The 22,052-nt window shown below is 39.7% G+C and overlaps 1 protein-coding gene across 1 annotated transcript in view; it reads left to right on the forward strand.

The window, feature by feature from the left end:
- Positions 1–14,122, forward strand: part of trip4 (thyroid hormone receptor interactor 4) — a 119,846-nt gene extending 105,724 nt beyond the window's left edge. Inside the window, exon 13 of the mRNA XM_014001571.1 lies at positions 13,843–14,122. Coding sequence (XP_013857025.1) covers positions 13,843–13,907 — 65 coding nt within the window. The 3' untranslated portion in view covers positions 13,908–14,122. The remainder of the gene's footprint in view (positions 1–13,842) is intronic.
- Positions 14,123–22,052: the final 7,930 nt, after the last annotated feature.

Genomic DNA, 22,052 nt, shown 5'->3' on the forward strand with positions numbered 1-22,052 from the left:
GCCTACAGTATTTTTACAGTCTTTATTTTACAGCTAAAATATATGTTTATTAAATAAAGTCTAATGTTACAACTAATTGGGGATCCCTTGAAAGCAAAACTTTTTGAATCCACATCTCAGAGTAGAAGTGTTTTTTTAAAAAAAAAGCCTGGCATCATTGTGAAATCATACACTACAGACGACTGCAGTCAATAGTTTTTCTGTGCTTCAAGTATAAACAACATTAACAGTGCTGTTCGCGCTGCTCTTACTTTTCAGTTTATTAGAGTTTCTGGCACAGAACATAAATGTGCTACATCACCTCTTTGGTCAGCTGAGATGCATTTTACACATTCTACAGATAATAAACTGGCCTGTAACTGTTTTCATGCTCAAGACTGAAGTTTCTGTGTGCACGTGTGTGTTGTTGAAATACAAAAATCAGATATTCCCTCACACTAAAAGCCCTCAGTGACCTGTCATAGAAACCACAGCAGATTCAACGTCTTTTGTGGTCTAATCTAAACACAGATGCTAACAGTGTTACAGTGTACACATGCAGTTTATTTATTGATTTATTTATTTATTTATTTTTATTGTTTGCGTATACCAGTTGTTTTTAAAGTGCTTTTTAAATAAAGTAGTACTATAAACAAGATGAATCAAAAGAGCTGAACTGAGAAGAGAGGAAAAGCAAAGCAAAAAAAATAACCTGTTGGTTTTGTTTCAGGTTGTTATAATTTTTCTGAAAAAGAATGCTCTTTAAACCTAAATTTAAAAGAAGAGATTTTTTTTCAAAGGTCAGATAGGGTAGTGGGTTCTGCAAAACTGGTTTCATTGGTAAACCAGTYCTCAAGCTCGCTCTTTCTCTTTCATCTGCTGAAAGCTGTGGCTCTTACACAAATCAATGCTCTCTCACCACTGGGCCAGAGCCAATAACCCCTTTTGTCTGGAGCTGGGGGGTAGGCTCATAGAAACCAACAAACTATAAAAATGTTTTGAGTGCCATGTTTAAACATCCCACATTGGATTCACCTTTTATTCTTCCCGGTTTAGGACAGGACATCGTMCAGTGGAAATGAAAAGTCGATTTTACAATAGAATAACCTGAGTTCATAGTCTGTCATCTTCCACAGGAACTGTTTCAGTAGGGAAGAAAACAATAGCCTTGTTAGCAAGCCAACTTTTGTCTGAGTAGCCAGTTTCAGAATGACCAAAGGTCCGTTTCAGCTGTAAAGCTTTAAACATTTAAACAAAATGTATTTATAGGTTGAGTATTGCATCAGTGAAATGTTAGTAGGAAGCCCAAAACAAGGGATAAGTTTGTTAGTTTTTTGTTTGTTTTTTTAMCTGACAGAACTGAGCTTCGAAAAGTTCTTGAAACTTTCCTTACTGATTTCCAGGTRACTGAAAAGAAGCAGTGACCTTTGAGTTTACACACGTCTCCGTCTGACGGCCTGTTCATGTCCAACATGGTTTGGTTGACAGACTTTAAACCGTTCAAAGCTGAGCTCTGTTAGTCGTCCAGTTCTACAGGAAATTAAGCCACTGTTGGCAGGTTCTGTATCATGTATGTTGGGAACGTGAATGTGGGCCAAGAGGAAAGAAAAGGTGATTATTGGAGCCATGTGATCATTCAGTGTGTGGTGTAACTCTACTGTCACCATAATTCGACTGTTTGTTTGAACTCAGAGGTTTTATATTAGCTGCAAATAGAAACTTGTGACCTTTTGATTAAAATGTTTTGAATCCATGGAGTTACTGGTCATTTAAGCATTGGTCATAGGTAGGCAGTAGRTATTTATGTGTGATGCATTGAGGAGCATTTAATCAGTTAGCTCATTGTGTGACACCATTGTGTAACACCCATCAAGCTGATGCAATTAGATTGATTATTGCCAGCTGGACTTTTTTCCTTTAAACAGTGATAATCTATGTGTTGTTAAGCTCTGTGCTGTTAGAGCCTATTAACATTACACTCCAGGGATCCATCTACACGGCTTAAGAACACAAAACATTTGTACAAGCTCAGCTTTTCTGACTAATGTTTGCTCGGCATGAAATTTTGTTCTTTTTAAAACATTGTCTGTCAGAGCTGTTAAACACAGAAGAGGTTGAGGAAGAACCCACCAGTTTTTTTTATCTGCTTATCTTCAAGTTTGAACTGCTAATTTTCTCCTCCTTCACTGGTAAATACAGTACAAGAAGCTCCAACCTTTTGATTTTACCTGTGCTCTGAATACATTTCTTTTAAATGTTTTGCACTGCCACCTGTACCGGCCTAATAGATTTTTCTTTTYTTTTTTTTTTAGCTCGAGCAGATGTCCCCCTCTTTTTGCTTGCAGTGCCTGAGTTGCCAAGCTTTCTGAGAAGAAACAGAAGAAATGCGTCTTGAGTTAGAATCATGTTACAGACAAAAGCCAGGACAGATGTGCAGATTCTCCCCTCGCCTCCACGCCACATTTTTTTGAATCAGAGTGAAACAGCTGGAGGCAAAAAGCACCTCGGGGAATACCAAACACTCTAGTGCTTTCTGTAAAAATGCAACAAGCGTGATTTGTGACTTTTCTTACAATGTAATTCCGCAAACATTTTAAACTGAGAAGCTCTGAAAATAATAGCGATGAGCCCTACTAGTTTCAGGCTGCTGCCTCCAGAATGTAATTTGCTTCACCATAGCAGCATCTTTGATTTGTTAATGATTCAGCTTGGATGTAGATGACTCAGACTGCTAAAAACCATTAACAAGCCATAAAATTAACTGGCAGCACCGTGAATCATTCTTTTTAACAATAACAATTTGATATAGACTGTATTATAGCTGTGAGCAGTTATCAGCTTTCAACTGTTTGACAAATTGTTATTTACTGCAATTATTTATTCCCCACAAGTGTTAATAGGCTGAACTCGGTGGTCATTCATTGTGCCTCAGCTGTCTCATTGGTCCGTTTAATTAACCTGCCTTTCTTTATAAAACGTGTGGCAAACATTGAAGGTCAAACTACAAACTAAAAGAACAAGTCATTAGAAAATGCCATCGTAGACGATCTATCGCCGCGTCCTCCCGGCTCCGCGTTCCCCCCGCAAACCAGGACCGCCGTCGCTGTCCCCGACTCGTCAGACTCTGGCTTTTCTGGCAAGTTGTGACAGACTTGTCATGTGCGTGACTAAAGCGGCTCAATGGCGGTACGCTGTGTGTTGTAGAAATCACTCAGCCATTACAGCCCCCTCCATGTCTGCGTGAACGGCTTCAGGCCGAGGRGGGGGGGGGGGGGGGGTTTGCAGAGCTTCGGCCAGACCCAAAGATGGGAGAGACTGTTTTCTCTGCAGTGGCAAGCATGGCTGATGTGTCTTCCTAACCTCTTGCAAACGGCATGCCAGCACAAGTCTCAAACAGCACCTTCTCTATCCACTTGTAAATTCACCAGCTCGGCAGCACAGGAAGGGAATGTAAATTAGGTGTGACTAACAGCAAGATGGGAATCCAGGCAGTTTTTTTACCCCCTCCGCTCTCCCTTCTTGCTGTTCTCCCCTGGCTACTGGGGTTTTGTACACATCCACTTTCCTGCAGTGCTTGAGGCTGTCAGCTTGGTTTCACATGCAGAATGACTTCAGCTCGAGGTGTATAAGCTGTGCCAGACAAGAAAAAAATTTAAAAGGGCAGCATTCTGAGGTGAACTCAAAATGAGACGTATAACCAAAAAAAAAGAAGGAAAATATCAGACATGTAATGGACTCATAGCCTTTTCAATTCACCTTAAAGAGCACTGGGTGGGTCTTGTGCTCGCTGAAATATGAAAATCTGCCACATGTGATTTCTCTGAAACGTTTTAGCTGTGCTGACCTACCAACATGTCAGAGACCAAATAGCTAAAGCTAGATATAACCTATTCCCTTGAGCCATAGGACCCACTCATACTTGGTAATAACACCTGTCTTGAGGTTATCAGATCAAGTGACAAGCTCTAAGTACATCATTTAACAAATGGCATTAGATTGCATGTCCTCACTCTTTCGGTCTGAGTGCACATAAACACATAGATGACCAATGAACAGCGCCAGAGTATTGCTTACGTCTGGCTTTTTTTTTAGAAGCAAACACATCTTCAGGTGCTTCATTGATCAGTAGATTACAGGAAGCAACCCATTATTCTTATGTCTCACAAGAGGCAAGTCAGTTGAGTAGTCTATCTTTTAGTTTGGCTCAGGACAGATTTGTATCCACGCTGCTTTGAACACGTAGCTGCATCTCACTGAATGTAATCKAAGCAATCTTATTTGTTGTAAGTTACATTAACATGCTCTTAATTTTTTATTTGTGTGTGATCACTCACATTTATTATATCAATTCAACCACTATCAGACTCCTTTTAAACAGTCTATGGCTCTGAAACAACCTGCATACAGAAAATGTAACATCACACTAGGGTTGGGCAATATTGGCAAAAAAATTAATCACGATTAATTGTAGTATTTAGCCGATAACGATTAATTTGACGATTAATCCCCTGGAGTACCTGGACACCCTTATATCCTAGTCACATGACCAATTTATAGGGACAAAAATGGCTCTTCATAAAATTCTGTTCCAAATTGTGTCAAAATTACAGACTTCGGGCTATACATCAAACTTTAAATTGTGTTGATAAATAAATTACACAACTTTTTTTTAATGTTGGTCATATTTGAATCAGAGAGGAGCACCAAGTGTTTAGTCTGCCTGGTGGCATTATTCATATTAATCGTCAAGTGCCAAAAATTAATCGATTAATGTTTTTCTGACGATTAATTGCACACGATACAATTATGCCCAACCCTACATCACACGCAACGTGCTGTGTTTACAGACGTGAATATGGATGCTACATGTTAGTGTGTGGGGGTCAATTCTCAACTTGTGAAATCCCAGCTGACTGAATTATTATCTGCTGTGCTTGTTTCATCCACTGTTTACATTGGAGCTCGCCGCTTCCCGTCTTCCCAACACACTAGATTACCACTGTTGGCATCATATGTTGATGAAAATTCATCAAGTCATCTGGGATGTGACAAATCTGGACATTTTAAACAAGACAAAGCAACTAGACTTCTGTTCTGTGGCCGAAGATGAGTGGAGTTCCAAGCATTAAACTGCATGACCTTTGTATTGATAATTTCAATATCTGAATCCATTTGTGTACCACTACATCAGTGACATAGAAGTTGGATGAAATTTGACGTGACTGCTAAAACTGAGGACGCTTTGAAAAACCTTAGATATGTATCAGATTCAGTATGAAAAAGAACCTGGGTCTGATTTGAAAAAAATCAGCTTGGTCTTTAAAAAATTTGATAAACGTCGCATAAGTGCAAAAAATAGAATTGGTTGGACCCTTTGACTTGCAGCTGGAGGACAACAGAGCTGCTTCATGGAAGAAGAACCTCAGCTTAGCTTGTTAGCTTTAGCATTAGCGCCGACACTAAATTGCCTTATACAGTATGTATTAGCTCAGCGCTGGCGCAACAAACTAACAAGCTAAACTGAGGTCCTCCATCCATATTTTCAGTTACAGGCTGAGTCATTTCTACCTTCTCCTCTCTGTCAACGCTCTCTGGTTTCATTTAAAAGAGTCGATCRTCAGATATTGTCCAAAATTAAACTTCAGGGTGGATATAGCTCACTCACACCGAGGAACTATCCACGTCATATTTTACCCAGAATGCTTTGCGTGTAAATAAAATGGCCCCATCTATGTAATATATTTTTAAACTTTTAGTTTAAAAATTATTAAAAAATAAACAGCCTACAGTATTTTTACACTCTCTATTTTACAGTTAAAATATATGTTTATCAAATAAAGTCTAGTGTTACAACTAATCATGGATCCCTTTAAAACTGACAGACTTTTGGACATTTCTTTATATCGTCTTAGATCACTTAGCTGTAGTAGCCATCTTGAATTAGAGTGACTCAAAGTTAATAAGTTGCAGATGTATTATTGTCCTATTACCAATGACGGCAAGTGATAAAAATGTAAAATTCTTGATAATTAAARGCACATCAGTGTGACACCTTGTAGATTGTTCAAACATTTGAACTGATGGTTCAGGGGCTTCGCTGCAGACCGTTTATGGGATCTTCCTAGCTATGTATTCCTTGGCAGCATGTCAATACTCAAACCACTGATTTCTGCAATTTAGTTTGAGCCTGTCAGAGCCTCTTCTCTCTGAACTACTTCATTCTTTTTGTGTGACAGACACTCGACTGGTTATTGTGGGACCCCGTTGGGAATCACTGTAACAGATCCCGCTGAAGGTGTAACATTCAATCACTGGAGCTGCTGGTGCTCTTACTTTATCATCTCTTTTCTGTGTCATCATTTGTAGGCATGAAGCAATTTCTTCATGTCAAAGTGTCTTCAGAAGGTGTGTAAAGCTTGTGCTTAAAGTGCATGCTGTATGCATAGCCATTCTAGGTTTATTATTCAGGTGCGTTGGGACTGGTGGAGTGTGTGGGCAGGTGTGTGCGTGATAAAAAAAAATTACAATAGGAATACAGAATTCATCTTTTTTTTTTATTTCTCAGTATGTGGGCAGCTACTCTCACTGAAAGAGAAATAGCAACCAGCCAATTATTCCTGTGATTATTATTGCAAGGAAGCTGATGGACTGCATGTTATTGATGTCAGGGAGGATGTCAGCAGACCTCTATTTCATTCTAATAAATACTCTTTGCACTCCTGCCCCTGGATTTTCAAGGGATTACGTGCGAGCACTTTCCATCTGCAATGAGCTGCACTCTCATTACCTGCTATAGAAATATCATGCATGCAGTTACATTTGTTATTATGGAAAGAGACTATTTAAGTCTAGTGAACGTATAAGTGTGTATGTGGCTCGGTGTGCGTTTTACGGTCTCGCTGATGGAGCTGGCTCACTGCAGACAACCTGTGCTTATTTTATGGCCTTCTCCCCAGCTGCAGCGTGTGGGCAATAAACCTCTCTCCAGCAATCTCCAAACAGTGCAGCAATCAATGGCAAATTATCTCAGCCAATCGATGCTCCAGCCTTTTCTGTTTCTCCTTCTCTCTCTCTCTCTCTCTGCCCTACCTCTGCTTCTATCCTTCAATGTGCCCCCCCCATCACTCCCACTCTCATCCCATTTCTTCTCCTCCCCATCTCTTGTGTCTCATTTTTGCTGCCTCTATGTTTTTTCCAGCCACTTTTTCACACCGTCCCCTTCTTCCTCAACTCGCATTCCCTCCCGCTCTTGACTCCACAGCATCTATTTGAAAGGCAGCCATTAACAACAGTCATGTTCACACGTGGAATATTTAACTTTTCAGGATTGACACTCCTGGGGATATGAGTCTGTCTCTGTTGTTGGACCTGGCGTCGGTTCTCCAAAAATGTTGTCCTTGGTTCTTACTGACTTGTTGCACAAACCCTCATTATTTTTCTCTGGTTTGCTTGAGGATATATTTTAATAGGTTTAGGTAATGATGGATGTAAGACACTTGCTGAACTGTTGCAGTCTTTTAAAGAAAGATAATAAATATGGTTTCCAACATTTTCACCTTTAAACAGGATGATTGGGTGGCTCAGTTTGTAGAGCTGATGCCTCTCAGCAAGAAGGTTGCCAGATCGAATCCTGGCTGAGGACCTTTCTAGATAGAGGTTGCATGTTCTCTCAGTGCATGTGTGGGTTTTCTCCAGGAGCTCCAGTTTCCTCCCAGAGACCAAAAACATGAATGTTCCAATTGTCCCTAGGCGTGAGTGAGAGAGTGAATGGTTCTTTGTTTCCACGTGGCCCTGTGATGGACTTACGGCCCATCCAGAGTATACCCCGCCCCTCACACTGTAACAGCTGGATATGGGCACCAGTAACCCTGAAAGGAAGAAGTGAGTAAAGATAACAAAGGGCTGGATGCATATCACACCCTTTCTTACCAAAGTTTAAAATTACGTTATTCTTATTATACAAGATACAAGATATGTTAACACTCAGAGAATGTAGTGTTGATGACTCTGAGCTACTAACACACCATATGTTCTACAAATAACTATAGATTTAACCAGATTGTGGCCATTTTTGTGTTTGCTRATTTGGATTAGCTGTGGTGGCCATCTTGATTTAGACCGACTCCAAACAATAATGATCTCCTACTCCATCCTACCATCACTCGTGAACAAGGCACCCAGATACTCAAACTCCACTTGAGGCAAAGACTCCCCCCGACTCGGAGGGGAGCATTCCACACTCCATACGTTTCCAGTCGAGAACCATGGCCTCAGACTTGGAGGAACTGACTTTTATCCCAGCCGCTTCACAGTCTGCTGCAAACCGCCCCAGTGCATGCTGAAGGTCTTAGCCTGAAGATGCCAACAGAACCACATCATCTGCATAAAGCAGAGATGAGACCTTGTCCTGTCCATAAACACTACAGACAGGATCGGAGACAATGGACAACCCTGGCTGAGTCCAACCTGCACTGAGCACCAGTTTGACTTTGTGCCAAGAATGGAATCAGTCTTAATAGCAACCCAGACACTCCATACTCCCACAGCACCCCCCACAGAATGCCTCGAGGAACACCTCGTAAGTAAGCCTTCTCCAACTCTACAAAACACATGTAGACCGGAGAGGCAATCTCCCACGACCCCCTCAGCAACTCTGCAAGAGTAAATATCTGGTCCTCTGGACCAGGACTGAAGCCACACCGCTCCTCTTGAATCCAAAGTTCAACGATCGATCGGAGCCTCCCTTCCAACACCCTGGAGCCAGAAAAGCTGTCACTAATTAATGTTTGGCACTTTGCAATTAGTGCCACAAGATGTCGTATTTTAGTGTTCGACACACTCTCACTATCATGCCAGTAATGTTAGCTCATAACAACCAACCTTATTAACAAGTGATGATTTTGCTGCAATTTCACTGTTGAAATCTCCTCATTACAAAGATGATTCTTAGCTWTATGTCGTACACCAGTTAATCAGCGTTGGTATCAAACATTTGACGTGTGTGTGTGTTTAATGTGTCTGGCTTACAATGGCAAGTTTGTCTTCATCATTTCAGCTCTGTGCCTGCCTTCGCTGTTGGCAGACAATAAATCGTTTTATGGCAGCAAAAGAGCACATAACCATCGGTATGTTAAAGAGGTCATTCGTTGTTATGAATCCTTGGAGAATGATCTGCAGACCCTGCAGCTACATTTTACCTTTTGGTAGCTTTGAAGTATTTTTTTTTCTTTAACTCATTTGGTTACCTCTATCATTTTGCTTCACTTCTTTCATTTTTATGATGCAGCTTCATCCAACAATAAACTGTGGAAAACAGACCCGTGTGCATGGTTCAGCTACACCCACCTGTTTTTTGGTGGGGGGTTTTTCATACTGGATAGCACCTAGTGCTTTATTTTTGGCATTGATGTTTCAAACGAGGTTTCATGCAAGCTGAGACGATACTAAAAGGTGATGGGGCAACACTTTCAGACTGACTGATGAGAGAAGACCGCCGCTAGTACGTTCACATGCACGCAAACATGCTGTATGTTTTTAACACCTACTTTTTCAGAGCCTGCTTCAGACCACAACAGTTTCATTTTCACTCCTCTTTTTAAGAGGCGCACACAGAAGTCTGTCCTTTTTCTCACGGCGTTGTTTTGATAGTCATAGAAGCATCCTGTCTGCGTGCAGTGATTCACATCTGCAGAGGTAAACAAAGCATAGAGTAGATTTACATTCAGCAGGTGGCAAAGGCTTCATAAATTTTAACACCTCACAAATAAACACACTTTAGCTGCTGATATAGCACTGTGTCTGTTCTCAGCTTGTTTCGCTCCAAGGTAGTTAAATGACTCATCAGTGGATAAACATGCTGGTATCAGTGTTTAGGATCTGACTCGTCAAAAAACCACGAAGACTTTTCACACGTTGCATTGGATAGTACTTTGAGGAATTTTACACTTTGCTTGGTATTCATGAGGGGCTAACTGTGCCGAAAACAACTAAGTGCTCTTTCTTTTCCCAAGAACTTGTTTTRACTCTGAAAATCAACTCTATTTTTTTAAAACAGAGCATCCTGTAGAAACATCATCGTGTTGTGGCGAGAACTAGCGCCGCAGCAGATTTTCCGCGCACTGGTTCAGGCTTTTATTTGCACGCCACTCAACAAGAAACAAAAGTGTGGACAGAACTAGTTTGAGGAGTTGAAGGATTTGCACACCTCCCCAAAAGAAAACCTCGYGCAATCCAACTCTTAACTCCAGCTCCACTGAGTTCCACTGCCGTCACTGGGTTTGTATGATATAATCATGAGGCGCTTCTCATCCAGTATTTATTTTTCTACTCCCCAGAACTTGTCTGCTAAACATTTTCAAACAAAAAAAAAAAGCCTGCCGCCCTTTAAATTTGGTGTGAAAGTCTGTTAGGATGAATGCATCATTACAGTAATCTCGGATAACCTTTTTGGCAGCGTTCGCCCAAAAATTCCCGAGGGGTTTCCACACCTAAGCAGCACTCGCTCCTGGCAAAACAGACACACACTGACAGCCATTTAGACAGGCTTGGAAAAGGCTGAGCAAACGGCACTTTTCTAAACGCTGTGTTTATGCCGCTGCTACCCGCAGAGCTCAGCCATAACGTGACGACATGAAAAGAGAAGCACAAGTGACAAATACAACCCCTGCCTGTCACACTTGTATCATTTCCCACCATTTTTGCCTCAGCTATGGAGAAAACAGCCTGCGCACGCTGTGGCTTGACAAACAGGAGGCCTGTGTGAGGCAGCAAGACACTGGGTTATTATTTGCTTTGCAGTTAAGGACAGGGTCGACACGGGTTATTGAAATCCAGCCGAGGTTGCTCCGCAGCATAGGACAGAGGCTACGGAGCGCAGTTTGCGAGGATGGGAGTCCTAATGGAGAAATGTGATCAATATCAGGAACGCTGTATTGACAAGAAAAAGGTTGCCGTTACGGTAGATTAGGAGGTCGGCTCTGGTCAGTGGCTGCAGGGGGTTTCTGTTGACACCACACGCCACAAGCATTTATATAAATAGCAACTTGCTAAAAATCCCTCCTCCAGAGTGTCAGCTGTTTCATCTCTGCAAACAGGCTTTCTGTAAACAGCGAATTATATCCATAGAGACGTTAACAATGGGTGTTTTTAATGTTTATGATACAACAGTCTAGTTGTCAGCAAGTCTGTGCAGGTGCCATTAGCCCGTTTCCACAACAGGATCCAGAGGGATTAACGAGTGAATCCTTCACTGATGCGTTCTCAGCAGACATGCACAGATTTTAACATTCTTTGGATTCATGAGCGGAGAGCGCTGATAAATGAGGGCATTGTGTAATGTTTATTAGAAAATTGCTCATAACGTTTCCCCTTTTTTTTCTTCTAAGAAGCTTCTGTTCTGTTTGTACATGTTGAGATAAAGCCTATTTTTGCTTAAAATGGAGACAACTGTCTCAGATAAATGTGTTGGATAAAGGTGTTGAACAGTTATTTATAATAGCATGTTCTTGTCAGTGTTTTTCTTTATAAATATAAAAAAAGAATTCATGGATTGACAGCCATGAGGTTTATTACTACAATAACACAATTTTTGTGGTTTGAATAGATCTCTCTCAATGAAAATAACAACATTCATGATTTCCTGTTTTCTCCGTGGCAAAGTAGGACGTTATCCTAACATAGCCTGTTTTCAAAACATTGGTAAATATTTGGTCTGGGCCACTGTGGCTAAACCAATGACGATCATGACACGTCAGTTTAATTCACTAATTTTGCCCTCCGTCTGCTTAAATGTACAGTACAAGAGTTAGCTACGTTAAACACAAGGAGACTTGAAACGTTTTAAAATGGTGATTACAATGTAGCAGCTAACTGAAACTCTGAAACACTTCTTTTTGTCATGCTTTGTGTAGGAGCAGGATTCAAAATTACACTCATGTGAGTCAGGAGGGTGTGGCCCAGTGTTGTCTGAAATAAATTTATGAAACCAGGCACTAAGATGCTGCAGAAGGAGGAAATTCAAAAGGCACCTGGTTACAAACAGAACAGGCTTAGTAGGGTAGAATGTCAAAGAAAAGAGAACCAAGGAAAATATGAACAGCAAGCAAAACACAACAGAACAACTAAATGTCATTTTAAGATCCAGAAGATAACCCAACACAATAAAACTAGATAAAAGACAACTCAGAAGTCTGTTATAGTTTTAATAATCAAATACTTAAACACTCTTCATAAAATGTGCTAAAGTTCATCATTAGAAGAACTTAGCATTTTGTTGACTTTCATCRAGTTTAGTTTGCTTTATTAGACAAGCATTGCACTAAGTTGTGATGAAGTGCTGATGGGTAGAACCTGATGACTGCATGAGAAGAAAGTGTGAAATAATCCACACCTCCGTCTGAATTCACTTGGATTTAATTAGACCAACGTTTGAGCCCTCAGGCTTTCTTCAAGATCAGTAATCATAAGGCAATCATAGGTCATACTGTGGTAACACATCTAATGGTGATTAGCTAATCAGGCTTTACCACTAAGCTGCAGGAACGCAGACAAACTTTAACTGATCAGAAATAATAAAAAATAATGTGAAAAAGGCACAGTAGGTTAGTTCATTTTCAAGAAATAGAGTAAAAACTAAATTCGATAAATCATGCTTTTGTTAAACTTGGTGCAAATGGCAAAACCAGACAGATTAGTATTCGTGTTTATTGGGCATCTTGATGTTTCAACTATTGCCTCTAAAATATAATTTAGATTTTTTTAAACTAATCAAGACTTATGATTGTTTTTAAATGAGTAATCATTCATAATAAATAATTGTTCCTGCATTTTTTAGTTTCCTTTTTTCAGTCCAAAATTAGTTTTACTTTCCATTTATTTTGTTTGAAAAGGCATCCCACAGGGATGAGTGTTGACCCCCAGCTAATTTCTTTGCTAATGTTAACATTTTATTTTTCACTTTAAATTATTTTCTTTATGCTGATGACACCATCATGTTATCAAATGACTCATTTTTGTCCTTACAGTGTTTGTTTATTTATTTAAGAATTTAAAGAATATTCTAAAAAAGTAAAACAGGTTTTACCTGTTTTTTTTACAAAAAATAAAGATCAGTTTCAAATTTTAATATAATAAATAAGAAAGAGGGATCAAAACCAAGAGAAGAAAATCCAAACAATCAATAAAATCTAGTATATTTCACAACCATGAAATTAAGCTGGACGACATCTTGACAACAATAAAAATGTTTTATAGTTTGGAGGTTTATCCAAAATTACTTATATTGAAAAAAATCATTTTTCTTCAATAAATCTGATGGAGCCCAGTCTTAAACCCCATGACCTGAACATTCTGATGTTGTTTTTGGTGTTTGCTCCTTTCAAACCATGACACAATTCACTTTCCTATCAACATTTGATTTTAAAGTTTTATTTTCAGCCTTTTTTTTTCCCCAGTCTGGTCAGAGTAGCAGTTGTGACATTTAATTCAAGTTCTGACTTTAATAATATTCCAGCTTAAGTTTCCCTTTTTCTATCCCCTGTTTGCCTTTGTTGACAGTGAATTGTGCTAAATAGATGTCTGTACTGAATAACTGAGTTTAAGTACGTCTTGTTCTGTTGGTAACAAAAGCCATTCCCTAATCTCTTTTTTTTTTTTTTTTTGCTGTAGAACAAAAGGTCTCATTGGTCTTTTCCTTCATCATCTGGCTGTCTCTGTGCATCAACCCGAGGCCGCCTGTAATCAGCCGGCCTTGAGCTCTCAGAAAGGTCATTCTGTCCCTTTGATGGTGTTTTGATTCATCCCTTCCTCTTCTCTTCCCTCCCACCCTTCCTTTTTTTTCTCCCCTCCCCCMCTTGTCTCACACAGGGAAGCTGGAGAGTCACTATCACCAGGGTGCCAAGAAGGGGCTGCTCCCGTCAGCTGCAGACTGACACTGGAGGAACACGGCAAACTGTCCTTTCTCCAACTGGTTTCAGGCTGTAGTAACAGTGTTTGCCCAGTCTTTGGGTTTAATTAACAACAGTTTGCACAAGAAATACTGGTTAAAGTTCGTCAATGCAAAGATTAACATTCTAGTAAAAATCTGTTCAGACAAATGTCCACTGTTCTTTGACTCTGTTTACACAAATAAAAGGTTTTAAGCTGCTTTTTTGGGTTTCATTCAACTGACTTATCCATTTATTTATTTTTTTAACCAATCGGGTCTAATGACCCGAATGAAAAATCCTCAACAGCTACAACAGAAATGCTGTTGGAAGCACTTCACCGGAGGCAGGCCTACCAGAACCCTGCTCACACTTAAACTGCATTTACACAAACAATAGCACTTTGTTTAAAAAAACAAAACAACGCACAGCCTTGTCATTAGTTTCAGTGAGACCATTTTATTACAGCAGCAGGGGGGAATGGTGCTGAGGGCGACGACCAACAGACATAAAAATCTGAAAATAGCTCAGCTCTGCAATCCAGCATCACCCAGCAACACACTCCTCTGACTCATTTGTATGTTGGAGTGTGTTTTGTTTATTTATAATGTTCTATTTTTTTATTTGTCTCACTATTAGAGCCATTTGGGGGAAAAGGCAATTTTGGTCAAAACAATCCTTTAGGTCTAAAGTACAGTTTGATACGCCTGCAGACTTTCAGTAGGAACTTCATCTCTTTTTTTTTTTTTTTTCCTGCGTGTAGCGACAAGCTGAGGATAAGACTTGGACACGGGGATGTTTTCAGTCTAAGCATCGTGCGTTATCAGTCCTGGGTGTGTCCTTCCTGCTCGAAACCACAACACTTCCAACTTGTTGCCCCTTCTGAACTTACTGTTGGATAAACGCTTCTCGTTTTTATCACAACTGATGTTATTATGACTTATTTCCTTCAATGTTCTTACAAGCAGCTCTGTGAGATTTGTCTAAATGTCGGTGGCAATTCTCAGGATTCAAACCCCGCTGCTCACATGTAGGTTCAGTTGAATAGCCGGGAAGGAAGAGAGAAGACGAGATTGTGGCGGTGATAGCGGTGGTTGAAGTATGCAGCACGTGTTGGTCGGTGCACTATAATGGACCGACAAACAGATAAATCCCTCTGTGACAGAGCGAGGTGGAGCAGAACTGCGCCCGACGATCAAGAATAAATCGACCTCCAATTTTATCACAGACGGAAAAAAAAAACATTTACAGATATCCTTGGCCAAAGTTTGTATTTGCTCGTTCACATTTTTTTTTCATACAGTAGCATTCAATACAGGCGCGCATTCCACACATACCCGGGCAGGTAATCACTTCAATCAAGTTTAAACATTTTTTGTGAGATAAGATCTCAAGTTTTGAAAAACACCACCTCAGAAGAGGTCTTCTGTCGAAGTCGTACCTCGGATCGAAAGTAATTGTAGGTCGTCGTGTCATTCAGGCGCCGGAGCTTTAAGATTTTTATCTGGTTCGTGTTTACATAACTCAGAAATGGTAGAATATGCTAATTTAATGGCATGTGCAGGGGGRAAAATGCATCACAAGGAAAATATATGGTTGTAACTTGTGAGCCGCCATGTTTTAGGGATGTTAAATTACATTAAACCCACAAAACAAACAATCAGTGATCCTAAAGATCTTATCTTTCTCTAAACCAAATCCACCGAACATGAAAGAAGGCCCATTCAAACAATGCTGTAGTGTACTAGTTTACATATTTACTTTGGTTTGATTTGACCTCCAATAACTTTATCAGTACGAGAAACTGTTCAAAATCAAAACGTAGCTTTCCATAAAATAACGTTTACTTCATTTCATACTAAAGATGTTGCACAGTCTGTTACTTAAATACTGTTAGGGATGACTCTCAGCTACCACCACACCAAATTTAAACTTAATATCAGTAAAACTGATTGAGTAATAGCCATTTTTGTGTTTGCTAAGGTTGATTATCTTTGTCAGCCATGTTTTTTTTTCTTGGCAGCCATCTTGAGTTGTAGCTGTACGTCCACGAATTACTGTCAGTTTCATGAAATCATTTTTAATGGTACATGAGATTTTGCTCACAAACACTCATTCAAATGCAAAAATAAAACTTAAAAATTTTCTTTAGTTGGAAGCATTGTTTTAAGCTTGAGCTCATTAAAAATGTGTTTAAAAGCCCCGCCTACTCGTCCTAATGTGTTATTTGTAACCATTAGGAACGGACATGCATTAGCACAGTGGTTTGAATCCCAACCCTGGTCCTCAAGTACCCCTATCCAGCATGTTTTACTTGTTTCCCTGCTATTCAGCAGGTCTTCAGAGGATTGTTAATCACTCACTCATTCAAACCAGGTCTGTCAAATCAGGAGATCATCTAAACAAGCAGGAAATGAGTCCTTGAGGACCAGGGTTGAGAATCACTGCTTTAATACATGTTATCTGATTTATTTACATATAAATGGCAAAGAATCAATGGCTTCCAGAGGCAACATTAAAAAACATAAAACTGAGTCAATATTATATTTTGAAAATGTCTCATCAAGCTCAGAGTAGCTCTTGAGGTGTTGGTCAACATTTAAAGCACTGATTTTTAGATGTTCTCCTGATTTGACTCACCTGGTTTGAATGAATGAGTGATTAATAATCTTCTGAAGACCTACTGAATAGCAGGGAAACAAGTAAAACATAAAGGATAGGGGGTCCTTGAGGACCAGGGTTGGGAACTACTGCATTAGCAGGATAAAAACTACAAAAAAACTTTTATTTTTTTTCATTGGGTAATTGTCCTATTCATGTACATCACTCAGTCTGACCCTTGTTACCATTTTATCTGATCCCAAAGGTAAAAACTTTAAATGTGAAATAGTTTTAGAGTTTCTCTATTTGTCAGTGGATTTAGTGCATTCTTCTTATGACAGCTGGCAAGTTTGGAACCGAAAAAGTGAAATTTGAATTTTTCAGTAATTTTTGGTTTTGGTGTGGAAAAAGCAACTGACAATCAACCTGAGGTTATTCTTTTTTTTAACTAGTTAAAAAATGTATCTCTAAGAACAAATGAAAAAGTTGTTGATAGAGAGTATATTAAATGAATGCTAATATCTTTTTAAATCGCTTTTCTTCATCTCTTAGGCAATTTATGTTCTAAATGCTACATAAAACATAATTTGAAAAAGGTGATTTGTATTTCTATAAGAATAATTTGTCAAACAACATTTTTTTCACTAAATATTAGCAGAAACTGGCCTTTGATTTGAACTAAGTTTTGGATTTTGCTTCYGTATGTAAATGAGTTTAACCCCCTGATAAACCTTTACTGCAGGGGGCGCTTGTGTCGTTTTTGCTTCAGCTTCCACGTTACAGTTAATGCGCGGGACAACATAAAAACTGATCAATGAATAAAACAGGACAAAATCTTTAGGTAAAAGCACAGCTTTCAAACGTCAAATTAATGCTCAAACAACTTAACAAGGACACCTGTAGGTTAAAATCCATATTATACCACAGGCTCACACTGACATGTTATTTAATGAGGGCCGTTGTTACAGGATGTTCCTGATATATTTTATGCGAAAGTTAATTTAATGTTTTCTTGTTTTGTTTTGTTTCAGATTACTGTGTGTATTATTCCTCCCAAATGTGTCAATTGGCTCTTTGACTAAGCTCTTTCAAGCCTGCGGGTGTGTTTGAAACATCCGAGCGTGATTCACACACACACACACACACACACACGCACACCAACACGTCCATCCTGCTTTATTATGTTTTGTTAACCTGCGCCTCGCATTGTAATTCGTTGTTGATTAGCTTAGATTCAGTCTTGTTTGAGTTGCAGATTAGACACAACTCTGTGCTCCTCTCCATTCAGCATGAGAACACATAATTGCACCAGCCCTCCCAGTAATCTCCCAGCCAGAGAATGTAAGAGGTCTCTTTTGTAAAGATCTTCAATAGAAGGTGTTTTTTTTAATGTCAGAGAGGTTGCTTAAAGAATTGACTGAACTGAGCCCCCAGTGAATTAGCGATGACAGCTACTTGCCCTGTGGGTGGCCCTTTTTTTTTTTCTTTTCTGTCTTTCAGATCAGGGGGCATTTCTCCGGATGGGAACAGACATCCAGACTCACATAAACAAGAGCTGTTTGCTGCTCCGCTCAACAATAAAGCACATGCAGTGTTTCCTGAGCCTCTTTAGATCAACACCGTGAGCTCATGTGCTGTTGGTTTTTCACGCACAAAAGATGATGTGATGTTCTTGTGCAGAAGAAAAGCTCATTTGATCTTTTTTGGGGGAGGGGGAGAAGAAGGTCTGAGCTGCACAGGAACTCACGCATGAATTAGTAGCTGTGAGTCATCTGGTCAACATGGCGCTTAATTTAGTGGAGAAAAAGATGAGAGGGAAGAAAAGTGAGAAATTAACAGTTAGGAGGTATATTTGCCAGAATATTTCTTGGCTGGGAGCTTTAACTTCCAGGAGTCTCTGCTGGGTGTCTCAAACGAGTACTCCAAGCCAAGAACCCAGTCGTGTATCCATTTATTTAATCTGTGGAAAATATGAGTCTTCCTGCTTCCAGTCGTCAAACCTCTCTGGCTTCAGACTGAAGGAAATATGCATCCTGTAATGAGTTAAAAGAAAATTAAACAGGTTTTAAGTTTTATGTCTTGCTGCCTTTTCCAAAGAACTAAATACTCTACGTGAGATCTTTTCACACACCATGTACATTATTTTTAATCCTTGCATTTTTTAAGCCTACAAATCAAACATGCTTGTGTCTGTTATCTATAAAACTAGGAATCAAACACTGACCTTGCAATTGCATCAGATTAGCAGCCAAAACTCAAACAGGATTTTACACCTTTTTTTTTTTTGACAATTTATTTGTAGATAAAAATGACGCCGCTGTAACTGAAAACTACTTTTTCTGACATGTGCCCTCTTTTTCAGCAGGATGATACACTTTGTACCTCACTGGACTGTGACTGCCGACTACTAGGAGATATGACATTAGGAGAAAAGATGCACATTTTGACTCTACAGAATTGAAGAGTTTGAGTATATCCCAAATGTTGCACAAACTGCGGGTGAAGCTTGAGACCACATTTATTGGGAGTACTCATTAGCTTTCATTCAATATGCCATTCTACCAACATTTACTTTATTATTTCTTACATATACACTGCTCAAAAAAAATAAAGGGAACACTTAAACAACGCACGCTAACTCCCGATCTTAATCAATGAAATATTCGCATTGAGTMCTTTGTTCTGTACAGAGTTGAATGTGCTTCACAAAAGTTTGATTTACTTGGACTTAGCGTGCGTTGTTTAAGTGTTCCCTTTATTTTTTGAGCAGTGTATTTTATTACAATCCGGCAAATCGGATAAAAAAAACTCACTAAAAACCTAATTATTTGACATTAAATACAGAAAAGTTGATCAAAGTTGAAGGAAATATCCAGCTGTCATGAGAATGTACTTAATCTAGTAACAAAAAAACCAGAAACCAGCTATTTCACATTTAAAGCATTACTTTTGGGGCCAGGTAAAATTGTAACGAGGACCAGATTCGGCCCACGGGCCTTGAGTTTGACATGTGTTTTAAAARGTTTGAACGCCACTGAATTAGTGCTTGTTGGCAACTCGTTCACGTGGGAACTTCTACGTCGTCTTGATTGTTTGAGTGAGAGCTGCTGTACATGGTGGTGGTTTTACAATAGCGTGGCTCGGTGTTGAAAGAATCCGGCTCCTAAAATGGACAACGTTGGAATCATTGCTCTCTGTATTTATATTTCCCAGCCCTTCTTTGGAAACAGCCCTGTGCGATTCCTTCTTTCAAGTAGACTCCTGAGTTGTTGGATTTTTTTCTGTGGGTGGTGTTTTGTCTTCTCTGTGTGTTTTGAGGCTCTTCCTGCTGCCACACACACACACACACACCACCACCACCACCACCCTGCTGGTGAGCACAGGAGAGAAACTAATCAGAGGAGATGAAGCAATAAAACAAGAGATCTGTCGTCCAATTCTGAGCACCACCTGTTTCTGCAGCGAGACCTCCTGCTGAAACTCCTGACACCATCCAATGTTCATCCACTTAGCAGAGGTTTGAAATTCAATCAGACATAAAACAAAACAGAAAAAAAAACTAATGTGGTTATTCATCATTTGGACTGTTTAAAAAAAAGATGCCCAGCTGAATTTCCTGATTGAAATGAAATGTAATTGACTCCAGTCCAACAGTATGCCCTCCTCCCCATCAAGCCAAGTTTCCAGTTGTAGAAGCAGCAGGACCTTTGTGTGCTTGCTGAGAGACTGATTGGTTCGAGGGCACAGGGTCCCATCCACCCCCACCCCACCCCCCCTTACATCCTCACAAGAAGAATTGGGGCTTTGGAGCACTTTAGAAGAGGTGGTGGCAGGCTGGGGAACAATACAACCTTGGAGCTGCTTATGGCTCATCCATCTCATAATCCGTCACAGAGGGTTGCCTGTCGAGTCGGGGTGGCAGCRCAGAGGAAATATTTTGGAAAGGATATTGTCAATATTTGCTCGTTGTAKACAATTTGACAGCCGGATTCAGTGTAGTGAAATGAAAGTGAGCAACATCAGAGGACTTAAAACACACACTTACAATGCCACATTGAGAAACTAATCTCAGCGCTTTAAGTGCAGATTAATTAAAGGGATGGTTTTAGTGACTGGAGTCTAGCCGCAGCCAGTTTGCTGAGTTCAGCAGAAATGGATGGAAACTGTTTGCTYGTCTGCCACTTTTATACAAAACATACAGAAACACTGAGAGGACAGAGTTTAGATCTTGGTTGTAGGCATGACACAGATTTCMAAAATGTTGGGCTTTTTAAAAACTCTAAAAATACAAATTAAATGAAACAAAAGGCAGCAGAAAGAGAAATAATCTTATATCTGCCCCTTTTTTCCCCAAGAATATATTCAAACAATAGTAATTTACAAAAAAATAAATAAACTAAAACATCAACTCCAACAATAATTCATGTGGATTCACTTTTCATATTTTTTCAAGAAACTAACTTTTATCATTCTCTTAAATATGTACATTGATCTAGCATTTTTAACATCATCCTCCAGACCATTCCACAATCCTATTCCCTGGATTAAAGTAGACTAAACAGGTGGTGCTCTGCACCTTGTTTCCTGTTTTTTGTATGATGGTGGCAGCATCACAGTGCCACATACAGGCCTGGCATTGTTACTACGGTCCTGTGGTTGCTTCCTGCATTTTCATGGGGATGCTAAAATGTCTAAAGGATATTCTTAGATGCGACAAATAAAAAGTGTGTACTGATAAGTCAACATTTCCATGTGGACAAAGCCTCCAAACACAGAGAGAGAGATCTGAGATGCGGAGGCCAGTGTGTTCATTAAGATTCTTGAACTGTTTACCCTTAAAGAAATCATTTCTAATTGTACACAAAGAACTGWAATTAAAGGAAATCTGTGCAAAGGGAAAAATGAAATAAATAAAACTGTTGACTTGTGCCGGTCCTCAGAAACAGATGCACCAATTCAATAAAAATTGGATTTCCCRTCACAGACGGCTTTCATTTGCTGCTGTTTCTAAAGATCCACTGATAACTGATCAATTGAGCTCCTGACCTTTGGACTCGCTGAATGAAACTGSATCTGTAGAAACACAAATGTATTATGGGGACTTTTAGAAATATGGCCGCATCGACGTCCTCGGCTGAAAACTAACAGAAACGCCGAGCGAAATTAGTCAAAGTAAAGAGACGCATGGGTCATCGCGTTACCGAGTCCATGGAGAATGCCCCCCCACCCCCACCAAGAAATCTTTTCAGCGGTTTCATGAGAGTCTGTCTTGGAGGTGTCTTCTGTCAGGAGATGTAAATATGAGAACATGGAGTTTTGTCAGGCTTTGAATATGTAAAGCAGTTCCTTCCAGGCTTCTGTTTTCTCAAAAGCAGGCTCTGTAACAGCGACATAACGTGATTACCCGGGATTAACTTTTGCATGTTGTTATGTGATAGACTTGAAAATGCCAACATGATTTCGCCACAGGCTTTTCCAAAGTGGTCTGTTACAATTCAATCAAAAGAAACACGGATTGGGACAAARCATTTTGATGCGACGAAATAATAT

The sequence above is a fragment of the Austrofundulus limnaeus genome, unplaced genomic scaffold (genome assembly GCF_001266775.1).
Source record: "Austrofundulus limnaeus strain Quisiro unplaced genomic scaffold, Austrofundulus_limnaeus-1.0 Scaffold9, whole genome shotgun sequence".
Classification (NCBI taxonomy): Eukaryota; Metazoa; Chordata; class Actinopteri; order Cyprinodontiformes; family Rivulidae; genus Austrofundulus; species Austrofundulus limnaeus.